Consider the following 26091-nt stretch of genomic DNA (forward strand, 5'->3'; position numbering starts at 1 on the left):
TTCGGCAATTACTGTCTGCCCATATCTCTCCGTAAAATGAATATGCCATCTCAGCAGTTTTTGTCGAGCGCCTTGAGATGCCGTCATACTTAGTCACGGTGTGAATACACATTATGCTGTAATTGTACACTCGAGTAGGAAATGGGTTATCAGGGGGAAATAAATGGGGGGAAGTTGGTTTGTTTGCATTCGCATTGGATCGTAAAGTGAATGACAATGGTATTTGTCTGCGCAATGTTGCTCAATGTTCTGTATGCGTTATCGATAAAAAAGAAAATCAAATCTGTATTCGCGATGCCTCAGAGAATGTAAGTGCAACTTCTTTAAATGGTTGTGGAAATGTCAGAAACTGTTTTCAAAATATTACCTTGTGGCTGCAAAACATTACCTTGATAGTGCCATTCATATATATAAAAGAGAAATTTGTGAATATGTGTGTCTGTTCAAAATGTTTAGTGTACTTCCCAACATGCAACAAACCTGAAATTTGCCATGTGGGTACTTTCCTGACTGCACACCTTGCAAAAATTTTAAAAAATAGACTTTTGTATTTTTGGGGGGGGGGGGGGGGCGCAATAATGCATTGATTTTGCACGGCAAGTGAGCTGTGACGTCACATCTGTCATGTGACTCGTATGCGGAAGCGTCACGCAGTGTGCCTGCTCACGTCACCCATCCCATCCCAACCCTCCGCGGGTAAAGTGAAATACAAATGTGTTGCAGGTCTAAGGCGTTCTTCGCGCAGCATTGCTGCTTTATTATTTCAGTCGTTTACTGCCGGACGCACCCTGAAAGTTGTGCGTCTGCAGCAAGCGCCTGTATGTGTACCTATGGACGTGCCCGCGTTTGTGTGTGGGGGGAGCGGTAGTGTAGTGGTTAGCACGCTGCGCTACGAACCCGGCGACCCGAGTTCGATTCCCACTCACGGCCACCACTGGTGACGATTATTTGAACTGGTCCTGGGCCTCCCCTAGGTCGACTCAACCTTAAACGAGTAACTGGTGTGGTGTGTGAACATCGCCACTGGGGAGACAAAGGCGGCCGGGCGAAGCCGGATAGTAAAGCTAGTATTTTATAAAATAGATATATATTTTTATAGGTTATACGTTTTTTTTTATATCACCACACTTTGTTTCTGCTCAAATAAATTTGTTTTGAATGAACAAAGGCTTTGTGATAAAAGCAAAACCGATTGTGTCACTCTTGAATATTTAAAATGCCATTTGTATTAAAGAAATTTAACTATAATTCAGGTTACCCACATTATGGAAACTCCAATTCTGGCCAATTTACGACGAAGCTCATCTATCAGTGACAAACATCATATTTCAGAGACCGGTATTTCCATATCGCATAAGGCGTTCATTGTATTTTGAAAGTGACAGTGAATACAGAATCAGAATCTATATTTATACGGGAGGAAATACAATTTCTGGGGGAAGAGCCGTACTGCTGCCCAGTGAGTCCACACACGGAAGATCGTGGAATGACCTTCAGTGAAGGTCAGCTATGAAATAAGCAGGGATATCTCTGTCGAATAAGCAAATGCAATTATTGCATCCCTTTGTTGATCCACTTCTGTATGGAAACCTCCCATGTGGGTTGTTTAACCATACTTCGCCATGCTGGTCAATGTGGGTTGCTTGATTTGGAGGGGGAGCTGCTACCAATTTAGAAGTCACTTGCCACAGATGTTAGCCGTGGCCAGGAATATACAGTATGTATGTTTGTTGAACTTCTTTCGCACCGTACGTAGCCGACCGTGCTCATCGGAGGGATTGAACCCAGGTCACTTGGGCTCACAGTGCAGTGTGCTAACCACTGATCCAGCCTGCTTACTTGAGAATGTACATTAAACTCAAATAGGAGAAATTAAGTTGCTGCCTTGAATAACACCCCACCGCACGATGAAACATTTTTCTGCATATTTAAACACAACGTAAGAATAAATAAACTACACAGTGCAAATCCAGGTTGCACATTAATTATATTAGTATGCTATTTAAACACAAATAATCCTTAATATGTAACAATTCAATACAGGAAATTAAATCCATGAGAAGTGCATTCAAGCATGTCATAATAAAGAAATTATTATATGAATGTTGCACTTGTAAAGTTTTTTTTTACGAGAATGACCTTTCCACTCTATGAACGAGTGGCGCGTTGAAAGAATCCAGAGAACCCAGAAAAATGCCACGCATTTGAGAGCATAAAGGCTCAACGCAGATGGATTCAAGAATCCATGGTTACACCAACATCTCCTAAGCCACCTTTCAGAGTCCAAGCCTAACAAAAAGCTGGTATTCCCAGGCAGTCTCCCATCCAACTACCTACCAGGCTCTACCCCAATTGGCAACTGAAATCGGACAAGATTGGTGATTTGGCAGAATTATTGGTTAATATAATTATCCGCATTTAAGCAGTATTGTATGATTTTCGTTTACCCTCTTTGCGAATTAAACTAGACTTATTCACCTCGAATGCTATGCAAGGCACCAACATCATGAACTTAATTAACTTACAAAATCATGACACATCAAAAATTGCGTTTTGTAATGTATTAATGTCAGAGTGGTGGAGCAATCGTCAGTGTGCAGCAAATTAATTTTTATTTCTGGCCATGGCTATCATCAGTGTTGAATTATATCCGAACTATTCCTGCATCCCCCCCCCCCTCCCCATGATCAACCTATTCTGACCAGCATGGTGAAGTATGACAACACAATCCTCATGACTTAACACGTGATGAGGCCTTCATCCAGCAGTGGATTGACAATAGGTTACAAATGTTACATCATTTTAATAATTTAAATAGGTATTTCATTTCGTCACTATCTTTGAGGTGATCAATTTACTCAACAGGTTGGGAAACAAACAAAACGGGACAATAAAAATGCAATGTTTGGATGCATGAAGTAAAGTTTGGAGTAAATTTGTTGTCAATAATAGTGAAAAAAAGGTGCGTTAAATTACCTAATAACTCTCACAAGCAATCATTTTGTGTTTGCTTCACCGTGCTCCACTGATCACCAACTGAAAAAGTATTCTGCCCCGATGTGAGTAATGCATCTGCGAGGCCAGCCGTTCACATTCGCTGACATAACGTGTCAGCATTACGGAGAGGGCCCTTGAAAAGCGCCACACTTGGTGCTGCTAAGTTCAGGTTTTTGACGGCTGCGTTGCGAAAAGCGCCACGTGCCTTTCGTTTTTTTTGCTGGGCTGGAATCGAAAATAAACCGCCAACAAGTGAGCTGATGGTTCACCTAAATCCAAGAAGGGTGACAGACATTAAAAACGACGTAAACTTCTGAGAGCTAATTTATCATGCAGATACCATTTCTATATATTTTTTTCTTTCAGAAAGCAAAGCAAATATCACATATTTGATATCAGGTCATCCCTTTATCTCGTTAAATCTGTGGCCTGTCACGTGGTATTCTCTCTCCCACCTGAAGACGATTGCTTGTGGACCTACGTGACTTTACCGATAGAACTTAAGAGTATGATATTCCCCTCATCACGTGCTCTAAAAGAAACCCCTCTCTCTTTTTTAATTTCGATTTAAAGCTTTCGTGACTGCAGGGATTCATATTCTTGATTCATTATATTTTTATTATTTTATTATTTCCCTTCTGCGTGACTTTACCGAAAGAACCAAGAAGAACCTCTCTCTTTTTCGAACGATCCAGACGCGCATCGTTTACCTCTGTTTGTAAAACGTGGAAGTGATATCCGAACCGGTCCCGGGGGCCCCCAATCGCCCAACCCACACTAACCAGCATGGTGAAGTATGGTCAAACGGCCTCGCACGTGTTCACCAATATTTGTAAATGATCTTGTGATGCGATCACATCTCGCTTTCATACATAATGCGCTGTTGATTTAAAACCAGGTGAGAGCCCACCGAGACCAAATGTCTTTTTATTCAAGGGAGATCTGTGTCACAGAGCAATGCGGCAGTCGACGTGCACAGCAATGGTGTATCATAACGTCTGTCATCGTGTACCTCACGTCTGCACGTGGAGTGGTCGAGCGGTGGCTTTCGCAAGTGTGCCATGAACCCATCGACCTGAGTTTCGTCAACGGTGAGCGACATCCGAATTGGCCCTGCGGCCCCACACGCCAACCCCCAACCCGCACTATCCAAAGCGTGGGTGAAGTATGGTCACGCACAACTCCCACAACTGACGGGGTGTGGGATTGCTTTCACACAACAGCGGGTAGACGGAGCGCTGTGAATTATAATATGGCCATTTAACAATTGACAATAAACTGAAATCAACAAAATTGACTGCACTCTCAGAGAGAAGTTTGCAGGAGTGTGTTTGCCAGGAGGGCCATTTGTTTTCCCGGCGAGAACCGGGCATTGACAAGTTGCGCGGCATGAACGCTGAATCATTGGCACGATTACATTACGTAGAATATATAGATGTAAATCCTGAGTCACGGGAGGAGTTTGCAGGGGGGGCACGGGCCCCCAAACTGGACACCTTTATAGATGTATTGTCAGTAGTTTACAAGTAAAATTACAAATCAATACATATGCACCCACGATTCCTAATGTGAGGGACGAAGCGAACCCCTGCTCCCACCCCCCATATATAGAAGTCAAACTCCACCTATGACCTTGGTTCATATGCAACGCTGTAGTATATATATACAATGTATATATGTAAGTATATCCACGTGTACCGGGACCATTGTCAAGCACCGACTCCCTGCGGCTGCCGTACCGGCCAGGTGAGGCTTGCAGGCGCCGTAGAACTCGGCGCAGTAGTCCGGGCAGAGCAGGGGCATGGTGGCGGTGGCGGCGGTGGCAGCACGGGAGGAGCCACCACGTCCCGCAGCTCTCGACCGCCCCGCGGACTGCACCTCCTGCTGCGGCTGCAGCTGCAGCAGGAGGCGGCGAGCGTCGGGGGAGCAGCGTGCGCATTCCAGCTCGTCCAGGAAGCGGCGACACGCCGTGCCGTTCAGAGACGCCAGCAGCTGTCGAACGGGACGGGGGCACACGGCGATTCTGTCACGATTGCCACGTCGGCAGACCTGTTCTCCGCCCGAGGACGGCTGCTTGGGTTGTGGCCGAAACGTCGTGAGAATTGTATTTGATCATGTTTGTATTTTTATTATTTTATTATTTCCATTTTACGTGACTTCACCGAAAGAACCAAGAAGATGAATCCCTGCACTCACGAAAGCTTTACATCGAAATTTTATTATGTTTTATTTTTATTATTTTATTATTTCTCTTCTACGTGACTTTACCGAAAGAACCAAGAAGATGAATCCCTGCAGTCACGAAAGCTTTAAATCGAAAAATTATTTCCGTCGCTTTCCGCGTCGATATGTTGCCACTGCCGATCGCAGTGAGATTCCAACCTCCCCCTCCCGCCACCACCCTGTATTTGCAGGCCTCACATATCCGCTGTTCGTATTGTCAATGGATGCCACCACAGATGTCACACGTGCATGGGCACGTGGAAATTCCGGCAAACGGCCACGTTATTCACATTGCTTGCGTCACTGAATATTGTGGTTACAACAAATTACGGCAAAGCCACGACACCACCTCCCCGCTACTCCGTTAGTCACCTGTAAGTGGTGGAACATTTAATGATACCGCCTTGGTTGTGGAGGTTGCACTGCACATGGGAATGTACCGCGTGTCGTTCTGCAACGTGGTGAACAGCACGCGGTGCAGCTCAAAACAAGAGATAATGAATCCTTTCATCCAAGTTTAACAATGGATTAGCCCCTCAATGTACTAGTCTCCAATCAGGCCTAAAGCCATCATATTATCTGAGGATGAGTTGCCATGGTGGCGAAATGTTACCTAGGTCAGCTGATTTACAGGAGATCGTGGGTTCAATCCCAACGTTGATGCCTGTATATTTGGAGTTTGCATGTCCTCCCAGTGGTCGTGTGAATTTTTCTCCGGGTCCTCCGGATTTTCCCTCCACATTTAGAAACACACGTTTAGAGTATTTGGCTGCTATAAATTTCCACGTGATAAGCCACTTCATTGAGCGATTATTTGTGGCCAGGTCGCTTCTGAAAAAATTAACCCGTAAAAACAAAGTTTTTCACTATAAATCCTTTATATGCGTGGCGGCTAGAGTCCTCTCGTCCTCTGGCTTGAGATGGCTGCCACCTATGGGTCAGATGATTGCGTGTCACCATTAAGCAATTGGTAATTAAATATAAAAAAAATGTTTCCTAAAAAGTGTAAAATTTTGGAAAAAAAATTTCACGAAAATAAATTGTCACGCACAACGAGTCTGTGTGCAAAATGTCAGCTCGATTGGATCACGGGAAGTGGGTTTAAAAACGACCGAAATATTTGCACGGTCGTAAGCGTGCAAGCAAGCAAGCAAGTGAACTTAATATAAAGGATTTAAAAAGAGCTCTGTAGCCTAGTGGGCCCTCTCTAGTAAAACAAAAATAGTTTAAATAGTAATAGTTGATAAACTGTTTCATCTTATTTGCATATCTTCATGGGCAAAAGGAGGTAGCTGGAAGTGGTAGAAAATTCAAGTTATCATCCACATTTATCAATGGGTAACTGGAGTTATCACGAGTTACGTCCACGGATTGCTGCCAATCCGCCAACTGTGCCACTTGAATCAATGTGAATAAGGGGAGGGGGGGGTGGTTTACTGCAGCACCGAATCCTTCGCATATTGGCATGATCTTAAACTCAATCACGAATTTTCATCTCAATCGTTCACTTTTCTCGACACTCACCATCACACATCGCCATGATGCTCAGGAATCATTTGTTTGCGTCAATCGTCACCATTATCGTTATCGATCAACATTAAACAAAACATGTTATGCACGTTAATATCAACATCACAAATATTGGACACATCCATCAGGCTGCAAAAGAACCTGAAAAGGAAATGAAATAAAGTAAAAACAATGGAATGAGTGCCGCAATTGATACGAACTCCCACCAAATGTAAAGAAAATTGCCTTCACCATATTGTGTCTGTGGAGTCATCGATTTCAATCTGTTGACATAAATTGTCAAAATTAGGAAGAAAGCACTTAGGGGAAAGGTTTTATTTCTTTAAATTTATATCAATACTCTGCGCTGCTACTTCACATTTGCCCATTGTTTCAAAGCAATAGATTGTAAACTGCATGACGCCATTGCTATATACATATGCCATTGCATTATATATCTCATAATACAACTGTAGTAATGAATACATTAGCAAATCTGATAGGACAGATGTGTCCTACCGCATATCCTTTCAAAATGACCATTTGCCTTCAGCAAAAAATAACGCGAAAATTTAATTACAAAAAAGGTTAAACAAGTGAAAATTGAATGTCCCTTGCGCTTTCATTGCGAGGCGTTACGGTCAATTGACACGGTTTATCGCCTTGAGCAGAGAGAAAAAATAACCGCTTCACGTCTCTCTTCTTTTTTTTTGTTTTCAAAGTTTCGTGAAGTTTTTTGTTTTGTTTTCAACGTGGTTAGACATTAAGAAGATGGACTCCTGTGGGCCTTCGTTTTTAAACAAAAATCCTAACTTTCAAGCGGTATCGAGTATCATGCCTTAAAATACACAAACATCAGGCACCCCACAAGGAGGATGAGGTCACGGTCACCTGCCACTCAGAGGATGGGTTTCAGCAGATCAAGTTGCCAAGTGCAGTGACTTCAAGTTGACCAATATTAATGTTGACCGGCCGGTGTGTCTTAGCAGGAGGGAATATCTCACAGTCAGAAGTTATAGAGTTCAAATCCCAGTGAGGGTTGACACATCCCATCACCATCATCATTACTTCGGGACGGGTAAAATAAACATCACCTGCCATGGGGGAGACTGGGCCCCATTAGAGGAATGTGGAATGTCCACACATGAGCGGTGATGAGCACTGCCAACATCCTTGAAAGAACATTGTAAGTAGATGTTTCTTTGAAAGTGCCTGAAACCATCCTAATTACTACCAAACATGATTTCACACCGTCCAACATTTAATGCGTCGCTAAAAGCATTTTTACACCACCAATGAAAAAAGCTGTACCGTTTAAGACAGTTTCTTTGAACAACAAAAGACAGCAGTGATCAAACTATAAAATTTTACATTTGAAGGGGTGGGTGGCGGGGGGTAAATCAACAGCACTTAAATAAAGAGATAGATGATGTGCCAGTGCTCTCTAATGCGTTTGTTAGAGACTGGGTGTGATGGATTACGACAATATGGCATCTCTGCACTACACCTACCGGCATGAGTCCGACGATTCTGCTCGTACAGTTTTATACCAGAGCCACCGATGTAACAACGACCCATCTCCCTTCTTGAATTGTCGCATGTATATTTACAACCTTAAGCTAAAGTTTTCGGAGACTTTTTTAAACTAAAGTTGGGGCATTGAATCGTTCAGCATGGGGCTTCGTGCTAAATGAAACTCTGCTTGCGTTTTGATTCCCGGCCATGGCTAACATCAGTTACATCCATAATAGGTTTTGTTTGGGTTAGATGACGTACATATATAAATGTGTCGTTAAATCCACCACCACCCGACAAAGCCAATTAGTAAGGTTTGTCACGTAAACAGAAAATGCCAATTCGTCACTAGAACAGCACACCGGTGTGTTGGAGAGCAAATCCACAACATTTACAATCTGAGTACGACGTTTCGCCAGTAATTACAACTAGCATCATCAGGCGGGCAGCTGTCATTGGCATATTCTGTTTACGTGACAAACCTTACTTATTGGCAAAATCGGGTGGTAGCGGGTTTAACGACACATTTATATTTACGCGATCTAACCCAAAACACCTCTATTATGGATGATATTGGTCGCGAAAGTCTACGTGTTAAACATCAGTTATGTGTTGGCCCTTCCCAAGGTCAACTTAGCCTCGAATGAGTTCCTAGTGCAGTGTGACAACCTTCAGCGTTGGGAAGACAAAGACGGATAAGCGTGGTGCTCACTAACAGCACATGCCCCAACGGTCTATGTCTGTACGGGGATATTTGTCTGTCTGTTGTTTTGTCTGTTGGTGTGAGTGGATGGATGTTCCTCGTGGTAAGTGCACTCACCACTAAGCCAGTCTGCACAAAGTTGATGGTCAAACCCCTGCAGCTGCCCTGCACCTTGTGCAGGGCATTACCAATGTGTGCCATCTGCTGTAAACTGAACACTGCATTCTCTGTGCTATCAGGCACCGTGGATAGTTCATTTTGTGCTGGTGCTATAGGTGGGGCAATCTGCGCTTAGAATGGTTGCATTGTATAATAATGCAACTGCTTCCATGTGGATATAGATGATGTGGTCAAATGTGCAAAGGAGGTAATATCTAAAGGTTTTCACCTCGTTCATTTGATAGACGTACGGGTAGAATGCAAAGCTTCAACACGTAGTCATACTACCATGGAGAGCTCTGTTAGTGAGCACCTATTAAGGCCACCGCAGCTCATGAGAGGACTGCATGAGCAGCGCAAAGCCTGGCTGCATTTTGTCTCTTCAATTGCAATGTTAACAAGTTGGTCACCAAACTAGCTGCTCATTTTTGTCTGAGCCAACCTAGGAGTTGACCAGACAAAGATTTTTGCTTTTGCATTTCGTTTTTGTGTCCTTCCCCCGCACCTCCGATTAGTATGGTTGGCTACATGCGGTGCGAAATAAGTTCAACATACGCACGTACAAAGGTTGCATGGCATTCGCCACAGATCTGCACCATGGCCTTGAAGTAAACCATGGGTGCCCATATTGTCGTGTGGTGAATAAACCAGAGCAGGCGTTCTTCTTGTACACGTACGTACGCGTTCACATTCTGCATGCACCGTACACATATTGGGGTTACGCTCTGGCACAATGGTTATTGCATTGCACTATGAACCCAGAGATCTGAGTTCCATTCCCTGGCCTGGCTAACGGTGGCGAGGGATAATTGAATGACCCACCCCCTTCACCAACCTACACTGACCAGTGAGGTCAAATATGGTCGAACTACATGCATGGCCAACAGGATATGGGGAACCTTCATCTAGGGGTTAGTTGATCAGAAACGTGTATATCTTCATGTCGTGGTTGGTGGGTGAGTCAGTGGACAGCTTTCATGAGTAGCCTCATGGTGAACATCTGAAACACTTCCGGTGGATGATTCAAGCGGGCAGTGGCGTTACTGTGACTGGCGATGGAGGTCGCACTGTGAACTCTTCCTCTTCATCCATCCGCATCTGCTCTGCGTTGAATCAATGAGCTGATTATTAATAAGAGGTTCTACAGATCGATTCAGGGGCGCAGATAATAGGAAAAGCATGGACTCTGTATTACGTTGAACCTCCATCGCACTATACGTAGCCAATCGCACTAATCGGAGGTGCAGGATGAGGGCGGATGAGTTTCACCGCATATACTGTGTATATATATATTCTAGGTTTTGTATGGAGTTGATATCCACAGCTGGCTATGGCCAAGGCGGTGTAACCGAACCCCATTCAGCCGAGGCAAAGTCATCAGTTTTGGGTTTTTTTCCCTGTGGTTGATTGTCGGTCAAGAGCTGCACGGTTTCAATTAAGCGCGGGCCACACCTGGAGCGAGGACTTTGTAAAACACGAGATGGATGAGCCTGCCTCCGCTAAGCGGGCTCTGGGAGCAGCTCATGTTTAAGCCCCAGTGAGCGCACTGTTCGCCGCCTGAACGATTCCGCCTGCACCGCTCTCCTGCTCAGCGGAACAGGCCGAATTTGCGAAAGGGCATAAAACGGTACTAACGTTACACGGCATAAGCTCATGGAACACCTCAATGGAGGGCATAATTATGCGTAAACATGCAGAATGAAGTCCCGTCAGAGTCCTTGATTGTGCAAAGAATCACTCGCGGCGAGGCTTATTTTAAGGGTTTTTTTTTTGTAAAACTATTCTTGGAGGGAAAAAAATGCGTTAAAGAATTTTGTAAGAATAAGTGATTTCATTTCCTATTCGCACCGTTCTTACAGCACATGGGCTTACTTGATGCACGTTCTGTGCTTGCAATATTTTAACGTAATTTTATACTCTGTAATATTATAACACATTAAAATTGTAGATCGACGCAAATCAATTTTATGAGCCCCGTATGATTTGGCCGACATTTGTAACTTTTATTTTATTATAATTTCAAGGTTTGATTAATATACCACGTGATGTGAATTTTTGTTCTATAGCTATGCACACGCAACTAAAACCATAATTGTTATCTTCATGTTGTAAAACGCACATGCAACTATTCTACCAAGAACAAAGCCCTGATTTGGCATATAATGACTATGTGTCAAGATAAGCAACGCACCACAAGAGTCCATTCAAACACAGATGGGCACGAGGAATTCAACTGAACGGGTTCTTTAAGGCAGACGCGCTGCTAGTTTTGGTGCACAAGTGAGTATTCGACATGTGAACAACTCACATCCTCGACTACCCAGCGATTCGATGAATTGTCAGAATTCATCATCAAAATTCGATTCAGGAACCCGTTTTTATCTTGTTTTATTTTTCACGGACTCGCGCATCTCGTTTTCCCGTGCGTTCTGCCTCCCCATGCGTTCTGCCTCGTCTGTAGAGTTGTGTCCACCCCATTGGCCCCAATGTGAAAACATTGAACGTAATCTGCGCGTACTTTGCACAAATCTAATATCGTCGATTTGAACACTCGCGATTTCGTGCACGTATCTCAAGCGTAACAATCTATTTTAATCAACTTAACTGTTTGCGAGCATCAGGACGTTGTTGCTCCTTTCACAAATGCCCTATTTGCATGAAATGTAGGGACAACAAAAGGCCTCTCTCAAGTGCTCGGACCCGGGCGGGCGTCAAAATTCCCATTGGGTCACGGCCAAGGTAGTCGAACTTGGTTTGGGGTATACACTACACAGCGTCCAGCCCCGGGCTCATGTTTAGCATCAGTGGCCCGGCGTGCTTTTGTGCTCCAGGTGGAAAAAAAAGTGGCATTTGAGACTCGGGTTCATAAAAACAATGAAAAATTGCGTGAACGTGCTAGTCGCACTGCCGTTTGGCTCGAGCAACATTAACCCGTGTCTCTTCGTCTGTGTCTTGCTCGACCAATTAGCCAATAACTCGCACAAGTTCAAAAAAACATTTATCTGCCTCCTCTTACATCAACAAGAACGGCAATAACCAGAACATTTGTGAATGTATTCTGGTTATTTAAGGCGTTCTCTGCCACTTATTTGCTCAATCCGATATTCAACATATCAGCAGCAGCAGAGCGGAAGTATACTAAAGTCGTTATCAGCGTATATGTTTTAATTTAGTTCTCTCTCTGGCTCTGCGAGCATGGTTTATGTAAAGCTGGAGGAAGCTGCACGCCTCTTTTTAAAGAGGGGTAGGCGGTGGGGGCAGAAAAAAAAACACGAAAGAAAAGCGGCAATCACACTACACGGTCTGAGCAGTATGCTTCTGGAGCCATGCCTAATGAAGATGGATCTTTTGTGATTTTCCTTCAGCAATAGGTTATAGCGATTGCCACCCAGCGAGCGAGCGGGGCCCTCTCCGCTCAGCGCTCCGTTTGTTTATGCCCGGCCCTGTTTGGCCACGGCTTATCGCGGAACCCAGCGGCGATGCCGTGGTGGCGGGCCACACACTAAAACCCTCCCGAGGCCAATTCGGCATGCGTACGACAATCCGCTGCTGGCAGGCGGCGATAAGCATAGATAAACAAATAACATCAACAAGTTCACAATTATAAATTAGTGTGGCTGATTATTATTACTATTTTCTCCCCTCCTCCTCCTATCCAAATCTTCTCTCGCTCCTCGCTCCCGCTTCTTACTGCCCCCCCCCCATGCCCTTCGCAACTCCCCACTCATTGTTGGTCCTCAATGTCCCTGCCAAGAATTTGAATAAACTTACTTATGCCGTCGCTGTAAATTCACGCAATTCCCATTTAAAAGGGAGAGAGCCGAGGCATCTGCGGGACAGGCAGGAGAAAAGAGGCTAAATGTCAACTGGCTGATCAAATCAGGTGAGGCCCCTGCAGATTTCGAAATGCACAAGAGCGATCAGCCTCACGCTAACTGCTTCTGACACTTGTGATAAGCTTCTATGCTGCCATGTGTCATTTGACCGCTGACCCATGAGCAAAGACAAAGAGGGTGCGGGTTTTTTTTGTTGTTGTTGCAAATGCGCCCCTCTCTCCTTTTTGGAATAGCAGCGAGTGCAGGATTTGAATGGTTCGCCACTCAACCCATTAAACCCGTTTTGCTATTTGGATGGCGTTTATACCAACACAAAACAATGCACGAGCTTGCATGCATACGCTCACGACTCAGTGAGGCATTTCCATCTAAATAGAGCGGTGTTCTTAGTAAGTACACCTTAACATGCCCTACGTATTTACACGGTAATTATATTAGCACATGCACGGTGAAAACTATCAGTAAATCGATATTGTAAAAGAAAAGTATATTATCCCAAAAACTAATCTTATGAGAATTAATATAATTGTCTTGGATTATAAATGCATTTTGTCTCAATCGGTTAACCTTCACTGTTGTGATAGGAAAAAAAAACATTATCTATTTAGATCAGATTATGAATGTATTATGATATACTTTCATCACCAAGCATGATCAGGCCCCTGCTGCATGAAGGCCTACCCTACGTCAAAAATTTAATTGACAAAATATGTGACTGGAATTGTACGCTGTAAGGGCTCTGTATAAATGATCACAGTAAATGTTCAGGGGTGGAGTGGTGGCACAGTGGTTAGCGCAACTGCTCTCCGAGCCTCTGCCACCCGAGTGTTATTCCCATCCACAGCTAACATCCGTGGCCAAGTTACGAGCGAACATTGACCAACATGGTGAAGTATGACCAAAGAACGACACAACATGGGGGAGGGCCTCGTGCAGCAGTCGGCTGACAAAGGGCTGTAAATTAAACAACATACGCAGAACAGTGCAACACAATACATCGCTCTTTGAAACAAGAACATTTTACGAGGCAATTACTTGATTGAGGGAAAAATAAAAACATCGCCGGGCAATGGTTGCAGGCTTTCGGTCAGAGGCAGCGGTAATTAAAGATATGGGAATGGGAAAGATGTGTTTTTCCTCAGAACGTCCAAATATTTAGAGGAAGCGTGTGGATGTGTCTTTTTCTTCACTGCGGTGGGTCGGTTGGAGGGGTGGGGTGGTAGAGGGGGGGGGGCGGTGGAGCTGGCTGGGGAGGGGGGGAGGACCCAACGAAGATATGGCCACCGCGTTTAGTATCAACAAACTAATGACTGTTTAGTGCAATTACTGCAGGGGAGCCAACGACACAAGCCGTTGACAGCTTGTGCTTTGGGGGTGTTTGACCACGAAGTTTTCTCATCGCAACCGGGCATTGCGGCCGCGGGCTCTCGATTTGGGGCTGGGGTTGAGTTTTTTTGTTTTGACAAATTCATCCACTCTGCGGGATTTCGCGTGGCACCAGCGTGGCCCAATTCTTCCCCAAGCCCGGGTGTAGGTGGAGGAGGTGCCGTGTGTCACAATAAGCCGCCGGTGTCTCGAGAAGTGTCGCCGTTTGGATGCAAATTGAAATAATTGCGTGCGAAAAGAAAAGAAGAGCAAGCGGCGTTAATGATCGCTAACTAGTCAGCTGCACGAATGTTCTTTTTTTTTTGGAGTCTCATTAAAAAAGAAACTGTCATTTTAGTTTCGTGAATTTTCCTTTGTTCAGGACTATTTTTAAGGACGATTGTTTGAAATTAATTATCGTTATAATGATAATGTCTTCTTTTGGCAGTATGGGAATAATTTGGATACATCCTCAACTGCACTCTGAACCTACCGCACATCCACGTTGTATACATTTTACCAAAACTGCTCATGACCAAGCAGTATGTCAATCCTACGGGAATTTAAACATTCCCAATGGGATCCTATTGTGGTATTTTAATTATTTTCTTGAGCCACAATCATGTTGCACAACTTTTAACGAGCTAATTTCCTCCCATTAAAAGCCAGGTAATCATCGGTGAATCGTGGGACATTGTGACAACATAATTGTTATGTAAAGCCAAGCAGGGACAACAATCCGTTTCTCCCCCAAGTTAAGTTTACTCTACAATCAGGTGGAAACCCATCGAAGCACAGAAGCCACAACAAGCAGACAATCAACTTTAGGGGGCTCTACGGCTGTGTTTAAGTGAGCAAAATAGCGTTCACCACACGTATTTATGTGCTTATATAAATGACAGGAGCAATGATACACGATGTGGCATTTTCACGATAGAATGAAAGAACACATAAACTGCATTACCATTTATTGTATTTATGGGCACGTACGTTCAAATTATTGCCCTGCCCGTTGCAAGGCAAGCACATGAAAGCCAGACATTCATCTCGGCTCCGTGTATGTCGACCTCAAAGGAGAGCAGTGCGCTAATGGGAACACATCGGTTTCAGAATTGATCACACGCGCGTCGTCAGGCCACTGAGCTCTGTCAAGTCGCTTTGATGACTCTCACTGGGAGTGGCTGCCTGCATGTGCGTTGAATTTCGTTTGCACCGCACGTAGCCAAACGCGGTAATCGGCGAAGGACAAAAAAACCTCACACAAAAAGCAGTGATAAAGAAATGAGTTTTCAATCTCGATTTAGAAGGGCATAGCTCCAGTGGCTTCCTAATATCGGAAGGAAGAGCGTTCCAGACGGCCGCAGAAGCTCATCTGAAAGTGAGCGATGCGGTGATTGTCTTTGTTCGACGGTTAGCCAAAAGTCGCTGTGAGGATGACCGGAGTTCGCGTGATGGTTTATGCTTCATGACGAGATCATCAAGCGCTTTGTGCGTAAAGAATGCCACCTTACAATGCATTCGTCCTGCAACCGGAAGCCAATGCGGCTCGGCGAGCACCGGATAGACGTGGTCATCAAATGTGGAGCTGCCGCGCGTTGCTCCGTCGATTGCACACAAAGTCAGGCACAGATTCCCCCACCATTTCCACACACACGCACGCTGAGGGAGTAACAGTGCACGGAGTCATAGATGAATCAGTTATACTGGTAGGAACCTCCTGGTTACACCAGCCCACAGGGGATTATTGTGTCCGTCCGTCCGTCGTGCATCCAAAATGGGAGGGGTGGGGCTGGCCGGGGAGGGTGGGGATGGGCTGGGTGGGGAGGGGTGGGGCTGGGTGGGGAGGGGCTGGTCACCCCGTGGTGCCCTTATAAAACTCAAAGTTTAACCTACTCACGCTGGCTTGTGCCCGCCCTCACAGTCGGCCATATTTGCGGAATACACCACGCCGCCGTTGACCCTGGCCATTGACCGAGCAACCCAACGTCTCTACCAGCTCCCTCCGCAGGAATGTGTTCTAATTGATTTGCATGCTCATTATACACGTATCGGATCGCATGATCAGAGTCCATGCGTTTCAGTTTGTACGTGATGCGCGCAAGTGGCGTACAACGTTTATATTAATGCCTTTGTTTATCCAATACACTTTCTTTTGTAAAATATCTTCTCAATTTACCCGTGAACAAATTAGTGAAAGAGTGTCACCTTGTCTTGCTCTACCGAGGAGATGGGGCGATTACATCGGCTCATGTGCAGTTGCTTAGTGGATTAAAACATCGTGGGGTCGTGAGAAACGGTGGTGGATTCGGGAAGCCTTCATCCAGCAGTGGATGGACCATGGTTGATGATGATGATGACAAATAGACGAATTTAATCCCTTCCAGCCACCAGTGGCCAATACTTTCACGACAATGCAAAAATAAACAACCGATTCTTGATTGAATTGTAACCATGAGTTGTGACAATTCCAGTGAATCGACTGGAACTTGAGATTGCTGTGTCAGTTGTCATCATCCTTCATGCGGAGACTGCAGCCAAGTGGCAGGTAACAGGGCCCAGCGAACGCCAGTGGCGAAACTCAACTCGAGCTGGGCTCTTTTTCTCTCTCCATCATCATTTCCTCGGGTACATCTCTTAACAACGGTGGATCAACACCACGGGAACAAGTTATAGCCTTTCTCCCCCCACCTCCTCTCTCTCTGTTTAAGGCCTCGACACAGAGACGTTGTCTCTCTGTGTGCCTATGTGTGTGTCTCTCTCTGTTTGTCTCTGTGTGAGTCTCTCTATCTGCCTGTGTGTCTGTCTGTGTGTCTCCGTGTCTGTGTTTTGTCTATCTCTCAAATTCAGCAATCTTTGGAAGAACGTTAATCAACCAGGTGGGGTGTTGACTGTTGTGTTGGCCGACTCTCTGTGTTGTATTGAATTATATTTCCAAGTTTACTACGTTTGTTTTCTCATTAATTTGTACCTGATGATGTTTGCTTGTGTTGCAATCGAAACGTCGTATTCTATTATTATTTAATTTATTTCTACGTGACTTTACCGAAAGAACCAAAGAGTAATTCCTGCAGTCACGAAAGTTTCGAGTCTAGTTTATCGCCTTTTGTCAATCAGTGGCTGGATAATGGCCTCCCCATTCCACGTTGGTCATGGGGGTTGCTTGCTGCTTGGCCATACTTCACCATGCTGTGGAGTGTGGATCTTTAGAGCATTGAATGAAGGGGGGGGGGTGATGTAATGTAACCGCTTCACATGTCGGCAATCATCCCCCACCACAGGGAATTCATGAATTCTCCCAATCGACAGTCGTGATTCGATTCAAGAATCGATTCTCTTTTTTACATGGGGGTGAACAGAGTGGCCGCAGTGAGGATGTGAGCCAATTCCGTACAACGCGTACAAATTTTGAATCGCCGCTTCTCTCTCTCACACACACACACGTGCTTCATATGCAATATACCGTCAGCTTTAGAATCCACGATAATTCGGTTGATCTAAGCATTGTTGGTCCCTAATTTAACACGGATTCTAACATCACCTCGCCGTCTTAGGATGCACTCGCATAACATGCGGGAACACACAACAACTCACATCTTCATTCTGGGTGCAGTGGCACAGTAACACTTTTGCAGGCAAGGGGTGGTCGATCACGCAGATTTTTTTTTTAAACCCCAAAAACCTGCTGGGATGCGAGGTGGCCAGGAAATGGTAGTTCAAAAAAGTGTGATTCTTAATTTGATTTGTGTGGAGCTCTGAGTGGTATCCTTCCTTTTCTCCCCGCCACGTGAAAATAAAACACACGCATATGTGGAATTAACCAAATATTCCAATGTAGGATCCCTCCCAAAAAAAAACTTGTTTTGAGACTCGGCGAGGCTTTTCCTAGGCGAACAAAAAATGTACGATGATTTGTTCGAATGATAGACAAATATGGCCTCAAGTACTGAACATTGTGAAATAGCATTTGTAGCGGTATGACTGCGTGGGTGACTAGGCAAGCCAATTGAAATACCAAGCATGCGATTTTTCTACAGCTGTGGCATCTGCTGGTGTGTGTAACTTGAAGTTTATTGGTGCGATATAAATGCAGTCGTCTGAAAAATCACCTTGCAGCACAAATGTTTGCGTGAATGTGCGAGCATGTGCAGTCCTATAAAGATGCAGGAAACATGGCAAGGGTGTATTGTGGCTCGAGACAAAAAAATTCAAACCAATTCGTTATTTTTATATCTTCCTTTGTTCCTGTGCATTCACATCCACTGTGTTTATATTTACACATTGTTAGGTCTCAATGAAGATCATTGCTATAAAGCGAATGGGTGGCACATGAGTGGTTGTTGTGCAGCACTAAGAATCCAACCACCTGAGTTAGTTGCCTGGCCACAGCGAACATCAGGCCCCCTACCCATCACAAACCAGCACTAACTCGCATAAGGAAGTATTGTCAAACAACCTCCATAACTTACACAACATGTGGAGGCCTTCATCCAGCAGTGGATTCAATGATGTGCCAATATCGCCCTCAATAACGTAGGCATCAGGGCACATGGCAAGCGAACGGGAACGGTACAGGGGGCATCGAGCAAACAAGAATGGAGAAAAAGAATCAAACCTGTCAAGGGCTGTAAATCATTATGATTACAAAGTGAACTTCTGACATGTAAAACACATCTTCAGACAGGATCAATATACTTGTCCTGTCGGGTGTAGTTCCAGTTTTGCTGATCAGAGAAAATTGTGTACACATCGATCAGTGTTGCCCTCCAATGCACAATGAGCTCGGGCAACGCCCACTTTGGCGATGGAACCAGGCACGCAAGCAGGTATTCAACTCTCCCCTTAAACCAGAGGTCGCAAACGGGTTTTGATTCCTTACCCGTACCCGTACCCGGCCGCACCAGGGTCGCAAATGGGTACCCGTACCCGTACCCGGCCGGGTACAGGTAGCTGTATCCTACCCGTACCCTACCCGAAATGAGTGACAAACGGTTACTCACCATTGACTCACGGCCTACCCGTACCCGTACCCGGCCGCACCAGGGTCGCAAACGGCTACCCGTACCCGGCCGGGTACGGGTAGCCGGGTATCGGGTAGGGTAAGTGTATCGGGTACCCGGTTGCGACCTCTGCCTTAAACCAGACTCGTGGGTAGAGTGGACCCACATTGTAAGGATGACGTGGTCTCTATTATAGCTGTCAATAGCTGTGCATTACTACTACTACTATACACAGGTAGAACGGACCACCAGCATTGCGCGAACATTGTATCTGGAGCCCGTGCATGCGTCACACACGGGGATTAGCACGTGTCACTGATAGTGAGACAATGACAGTGCAGATCCAGCTCTAAGCAAATGTACAGCCAATGAGGATCGCCACCACCTGAATCACATCCACTAAAAGTAACTACGTATACATTTACAAAATTTCTTTTCTAAAGCACATGTGAGTTAGGACACTGAAAAGCACAGACTTAGCAACAGGTCATCAGGCTGTCCCTTAATAACTGCAATGAATGAGCTATGCTAAGATCGCTCGGTGTTGCAGTGGTTAGCGCACTGAACTAATGGACCCGACCACCTGACTTTGACTCTCTGCCATAGCTAACAACAATGGTGAGTGAAATCTCCTATCACCCACCTGCACTGACCGTCATAGTGAAGTATGGTTAAACAACCTCCATGGATTCATCTTCTTGGTTCTTTCGGTAAAGTCACGTAGAATGGAAATAATAAAATAATAAAAATATATAATAAAATACTATCATTTTATTATTTCCATTCTACGTGACTTTACCGAAAGAACCAAGAAGATGAATCACTGCAGTCACGAAAGCTTTAAATCGAAATTCAACCTCCATGGCTAACACCGTGCAAGGAGGCCTTCATACAGCAGTGGATGACAATGTGCTGCATTGTATTTTTTTTTACTAATGTGCCAAATGTGCACTATTCTCCAATTAAGCAAATGATACAAAGAGTGGGAAGCCTAGTTAAGGTTTGGTGTCCTATGGAGTGCAGTGCAAGTGGATGTTGATGATGCACGCCCATGATAGAGCACTTCGGAGGTACGGACGACGTTGGTTCCTGCAGACAAAAAGCTGTGGTATGAGCCGGGGTCCAGCGAAGCATCAATTCGGTGATGGATCGAGTCCTTAAGCTCAAGACACATTGCATAATACGTTGATATTGTTTATGTTGTATACAATCCGTCCACACGACTCCACGAGCTACAAGAAGCCACTACTACATGCACTACAATGTAAAAAAAAAAGATTCTTGAATCGATTCCTGATATTGCATCGCATCCATTCATATTCACGGAGGTGCAGGGGGGGGGGGGCAGGATGGAGGTGGGGGTGAAATGTTTACAACCATATTAATGAAACATCCTGCATGGCAATGAAGTGGCCGCTATATGAAACAGTACAGCAAGCGGGTAGAATGAGCGTTATCCCTTTTGTATGCTTGGGTTTATTCCTGGTGGTCCGATTTCCTCCCACAATGCAAAAAAGAAATACTCAAGAATAATCTGGACAAATATCCCCACCAGGACCCTTCTGAAAGAGCATCTCAAGACTCAAAAATGAGGCTTTCTCGGGTTCAATAAAAACGCCACAGAGCCCCCTTGAACCCACACGTGGTTTGTTGACCATCTAAACTACGGCATATTCTGCCACGTGACATCACGCGTTAATACGAACCTATTTTCCTCGCATTGAACAGGCGAGTAAATGAAACGCACGTGTCAAGCATTTGTACCGCGTTCAAAAAAAAGAAAGAAATCGGTGCAGAAAATGTTGTGGGATGAGAATTGGCCGCAGTGACAAACGAGTCATTTAATGGGATCCTGACGCAAACCCTGCACACACACACACTGAGCACCACGAAGCCCGCATGCTGCACGGATATGATGCCAGGATATACATCGCATGTTTGCTTTACACGCGTTCGCAAACAAACGTTTTAAAGGATAAATAAACTAATTATTTGACCAGCTCTAAAAAAAAAATCTCGCGGCGACGTAGTTTTGGAGAAAGTCCAAGGCGCACCCCAGAATTTCTGCCAGAAACATTTTATTTTTTTGAGACGGGAGTGAGCGGTGCTTTTTGGGTGGCCAGTGACGGGCTGGGTTTAAGTCATTTTTAAGTGTTTAAATATTTCTCGGATACATATTAATATCTGTATTGCTATCTGATCCCCTGCATTTCATACCAGACTGCGCCTCTTGTAAAGCACCCCTTGTTTACTAAACCGCACTATACGGCCATAGCATTTGCCCGGCTACTGGCAATTCACGCGTAAATATTTACACGGAAGTATATAGTGAGCTGCACGAAGAGCATTTAAAAAAAAAAATCAAGACACAGTGGCTTCGTATATGCGAACTTGCATTTGTGACCCAACTTAAAAAAAAACCCAGCAAGACACAGAAACAGAAAAGTAAATAAAGAATAAATAAGGAGATATTCACAGCGGTGGTGGTGGTGGAGGAAGGGGGGGTGGGGTAACTGCGTCGTATTGGAGCTGTCAAGCACAGTAGCCCGCACACAAATGAAGTTGCACATTCGGTTGCAGTGAACTCGATACCCACCCCGCGCTGTCAAGATGCCATCTAGTGCAGTAATGAACCGCCCAATGCCCAGGCACTTTTCGATTTAAAGCTTTCGTGACTGCAGGGATTCATCTTCTTGGTTCTTTCGGTAAAGTCACGTAGAAGGGAAGTAATAAAATAATAAAAATAAAACATAATAAAACAATTCTCACGACGTTTCGGCCACAACGCAAGCAGCCGTCCTCCTCCACCTGTTTTATTATGTTTTATTTTTATTATTTTATTACTTCCCTTCTACGTGACTTTACCGAAAGAACCAAGAAGATGCCCAGGCACTGTTGGCAACAATCAACAAAATATGACGGTGAACACAATCGCATGCACGTTTGTTTGCACAGACTACCGTGCACTGCGAGAGAGAGAGATCTAGAGAGTGATTTGAACATTGGGAAGCATTATCATCATCGTCAGTGGTGACTTTACATTTGGGTTGGGCTGCAAGCGACACGGGCAACGTCGAGTGGCGGCGCATTGGTTAGCGCACTGCGCGACCAATCCGGTGGGCCGGGGTTGGATTCTCGATCATGGCTAAAAATCACTGGCTACTGGATTTATATCTGAGCCGATCCAACGCAACGACACCTTCTTCACCAATCCTCCACCGATCGTCGTGACGAAGTATGGCAAAAACAAACGCTATGAGGGAGGCCTTCATCCAGCAACGGATTGACAAAGGACAGGTAACATTATACTGAGCGGTGACATAAATGAACTGCAGCTTTTGGTGCACCACAACTTTACGAATTGCCTTACGTGATATGCAACCGGAGCAGTGATGCTGGTTAATGAGACAGGTAAATGTATTTAGGGTGATTTACAAGAGGGGAGGGGGGAGCGGATGGGGTGGGTGGAGGTTCATTCCCGGTCACGGCTAAGATCAGTGGCGAGTGATGTCTGAACCAGTCCTGCCTGCCAGCCGTGCCTCTCCCCTTCCGCGCCCCACCTTCACCAACCAGCACAGAAAGACCAACGTGGTGAAGTATGGTAAAACACCCCCCCAACCCCATATAACCTGCACCGCGTGGGTGCGTGGAGGCAATCCTCCAGCAGTTTATTGACACAAAGGACTACAAAAATGCAAATTCTAAAACTTGAACAGGTCCATCGCAATGAGGATGACGCCAACACTTTGACGCACGTCTGATCATTCAACTGGGGCACCTTGATGCACTCGAGTTGCTGCTTCGCAACGTAGGGACTCCTCTACTTACGAACGAGTTAGGTTCCAGGTCTGTTCGTAAGTCGATTTGTTCGTAAGTACAACTTTACTCCTGTCGATTTCAAACATGTTGTACGGCATGTACACTAGACACGATGAATGGCTTTAAAAGTTGTATAATCTCCTGTAGATGTAGATGCCACTGGTTCTTAACGTCGCCACCGCCATCTATTGCGCGACGATTGAACTTAGGAATCTCGGTCCGAAAAGGCAACTGGACATATGAACAGGGCTTGTTCGTTTCTCTGAAAGTTCGTAAGTCGAATGTTCGTAAGCAGAGGCGCCCCTCTATTCTCCCTCTGCCCCTTTTGCGCAATATCTGCTGCTGTGGAGCTACTGCTGCTGCTGCCAGTCCGAGTTTACAGCGGAGCATTGCGATGAAAACATTGTGGATGTGGTGGGGGGGGGGGCTATAATGGTTAGTTACTCGTGTGTGGGGTGGGGTGGGGTGGGAGGGAGCACTGAGGGTGGTTGAGGTGGTGGGGGGTTAGGGGCTAAAAAAAAAACGAAACGAGTTGTCCCGAGCTCGCATGTGAGTGAACACTTGCACGCATCACCACGTTTGGCAAGACGCAACGCAGAGCAGGTTTAATGTTGGGGCTGTGAGATTGCAGTCCGCCTTCTTTACTGCCCACCCATCCACTCTCCCACCCACCCACCCACCTCCCCATCACCACCCGGCAAGCACAACCACCATCACCCACCCACCAACCACCACCACCAACCATCTCGCAGCCCGACTACGTATATAGCAAGCGGCAGCAGGAGCAAGCGTGCAGGGTACAGGCACAAACTAACAAATACAAAGCTTTTGTTGTTCCAGATTCTCCGGGATCGCCGGAGTGCATGGAGCAAGCGTCGTGTGTGGGCAAGCGGCTGCTGTTTAATGAGGGGGCAGATACACGCCCCCTGTTCCCTTCAGCTCATTGCGTAGCTTGGGGGAGTGTGTGCGGGTTTTTTTCTCTCTCTCTCTCCTCTCTCTCTCCTTTTGCTTGAATTCAGCCCGAGCCCAAGGGCGTAATATTGCAGTATTTCTCCCCGCATAATAATATTTGCAAAAAAAAATCTTACCCACTTCAATTCTGACTGACTTCGTACAGTAAAATCGTACAACAACAATAACCAACAACAACAACAACAACAACAAAGGAGATATTAGTTTTAAATCGTGTTGTTTACTTTGGATCAATGGGAAAATGGGAAGTTCACGCAAGTCGGTTTGTATTTTCGCTCGCGGTTGTGATGGACCACAATGGGTGTATTAAACACAAAAAAAACATTCCATCAAGTAGAAAAAAAAAATCTTCTGGGGTTTAAACATTCTTCTCGACGACATTTGCTAACTTCATTGCGCTCTTTTCCGCTGTTAAAATATAACGGGACGAGAAGAGGAGGAGGAGGAGCAGGAAGGGGGGGGGGGTCCCCACTCCCATGCACGCTGCCACTGCTGAAGAAGAGTAGAATGAATTAAGTTGTGCAAAAAAACCTTTGTGTTGTGTTTTTAAATTCGATTATTTAGCAGGCGTGACCGGCTGAATGCCTTTTCCCATCTATTATTTTGAAAAAAAAAGGGGGCCCGCTTTCAGAGTGTCAGCGAAAAAGCCATGCGGATTCTCTCTCTTACACGAGTCGCATTTAGCATGTTAATGGAATTAACATTTTTGCAACGTTTTCGCAGATTAGAAGAGAAACACAAGCAAGCCCATTTTAAACGTCCCATTCTTCACGCACAAACCTCAGCGGCAAAAAAAAAAAATGTAACCCGCGAGAAAGGACTTCTCAAAAGAGTAAGTGACGCAGCCGCGCGCTTTGCGTGCGCGCGCGCGTGATAGTGGAGTGGGTCCCGCGGAACGCGATAGCCAGCATGCCTCACTCGAAACCCAGCAAGTTTCACGTTAACTTTCAACCTGCTGTGCACGTAAAATCAGTCTTTTATATATATTACTCAAGAGACACTCGTAAAGCATAGTACTGTAACGAATTTTTTTTTTTATCTACGAAACGATTTAGAAGAAGTTTTTTTTTAAAATTTGTGTTTTTTGTTTACCTTCAGCTTGTGTTTCCCGGCGTAAGTGTGGCTCCTTCTGGTGCAGCAGGAGAGCCCCTTGTAGAGGTTCTGACAGACTGTCGACGTCGCGTCGCTCCTGTGCCTCCACGCGCGAGGTGCCGAGCCACTGGGACATTTCCTCTGAGCCCTGGGCTGCCCAGAGCTCGTCCTGCCACCGGCGAGCGCGCACGCCACTGCTACGACCAGGAACACCCAGAATGCGAGCCCAACTGACATCTCTTCTCGCTTTCTCTGTAATTCCTGGAGGTGTTTCTGATATTTAACAAAAACAAATGATAACTTTATTTTCTTCTTCTTCTTTAGAAACTGCCCATATAACTCACTATCTGTACTCAGAGCGGCATAATGAATTGGTGCAATTTATATGGAGCATTAATCAACGAGCACAAACATAGCATGCGCAAGAAATAAAAAAAAAATCCCCATTCAACTTGAGCAACAAGTATGTTTTTTTTGAAGGAGATGGTGATGAGGATCTGTGGTGCCCACGTTGACTGCCCACGAGTAATGATTGGTGCTGCTGGTGAACGCGTGTAAATTAAGTTTGTAGATTTTTTTCTCTCCCCCCCCCCCACCATCACCCCCCACCCACCCACCCAAGTCTTTGGAGACAAACACACATGGGAGTTGACCGGCTCAGCCCTTTGCTTTTAGACGCGCGTATCTGACGTCAACACCACCACCACCACTGTTTATTGAGTGGGCGTTTCTTAGCGTAAGTACGGTATAATGTCTAACTTCTTACCTCCACACACCACCCCCTTTCCCCACCTCCAAAAAATGAACAAAGCCTGAAATGTATACATTGCATAATGAGATGGGATGAGCTGGCTACCAGACTTTCTACAATTGTTCCTCTACTGTTATTGGCAATATGTAAGGT

The 26091-nt window shown here is 45.3% G+C and overlaps 1 protein-coding gene across 1 annotated transcript in view; it reads right to left on the minus strand.

Moving 5' to 3' along the window:
* The window catches only part of HHIP (hedgehog interacting protein), a 152422-nt gene extending 126998 nt beyond the window's left edge, over nucleotides 1-25424 (minus strand). Inside the window, exons 1-2 of the mRNA XM_078863009.1 lie at nucleotides 25188-25424; nucleotides 4737-4989 (exon numbers count right to left, since the gene is read on the minus strand). Coding sequence (XP_078719135.1) covers nucleotides 4737-4989; nucleotides 25188-25424 — 490 coding nt within the window. The remainder of the gene's footprint in view (nucleotides 1-4736; nucleotides 4990-25187) is intronic.
* Between the last annotated feature and the right edge of the window lie 667 nt (nucleotides 25425-26091).

Source organism: Lampetra fluviatilis, chromosome 15 (assembly GCF_964198595.1).
Source record: "Lampetra fluviatilis chromosome 15, kcLamFluv1.1, whole genome shotgun sequence".
NCBI lineage: Eukaryota > Metazoa > Chordata > Hyperoartia > Petromyzontiformes > Petromyzontidae > Lampetra > Lampetra fluviatilis.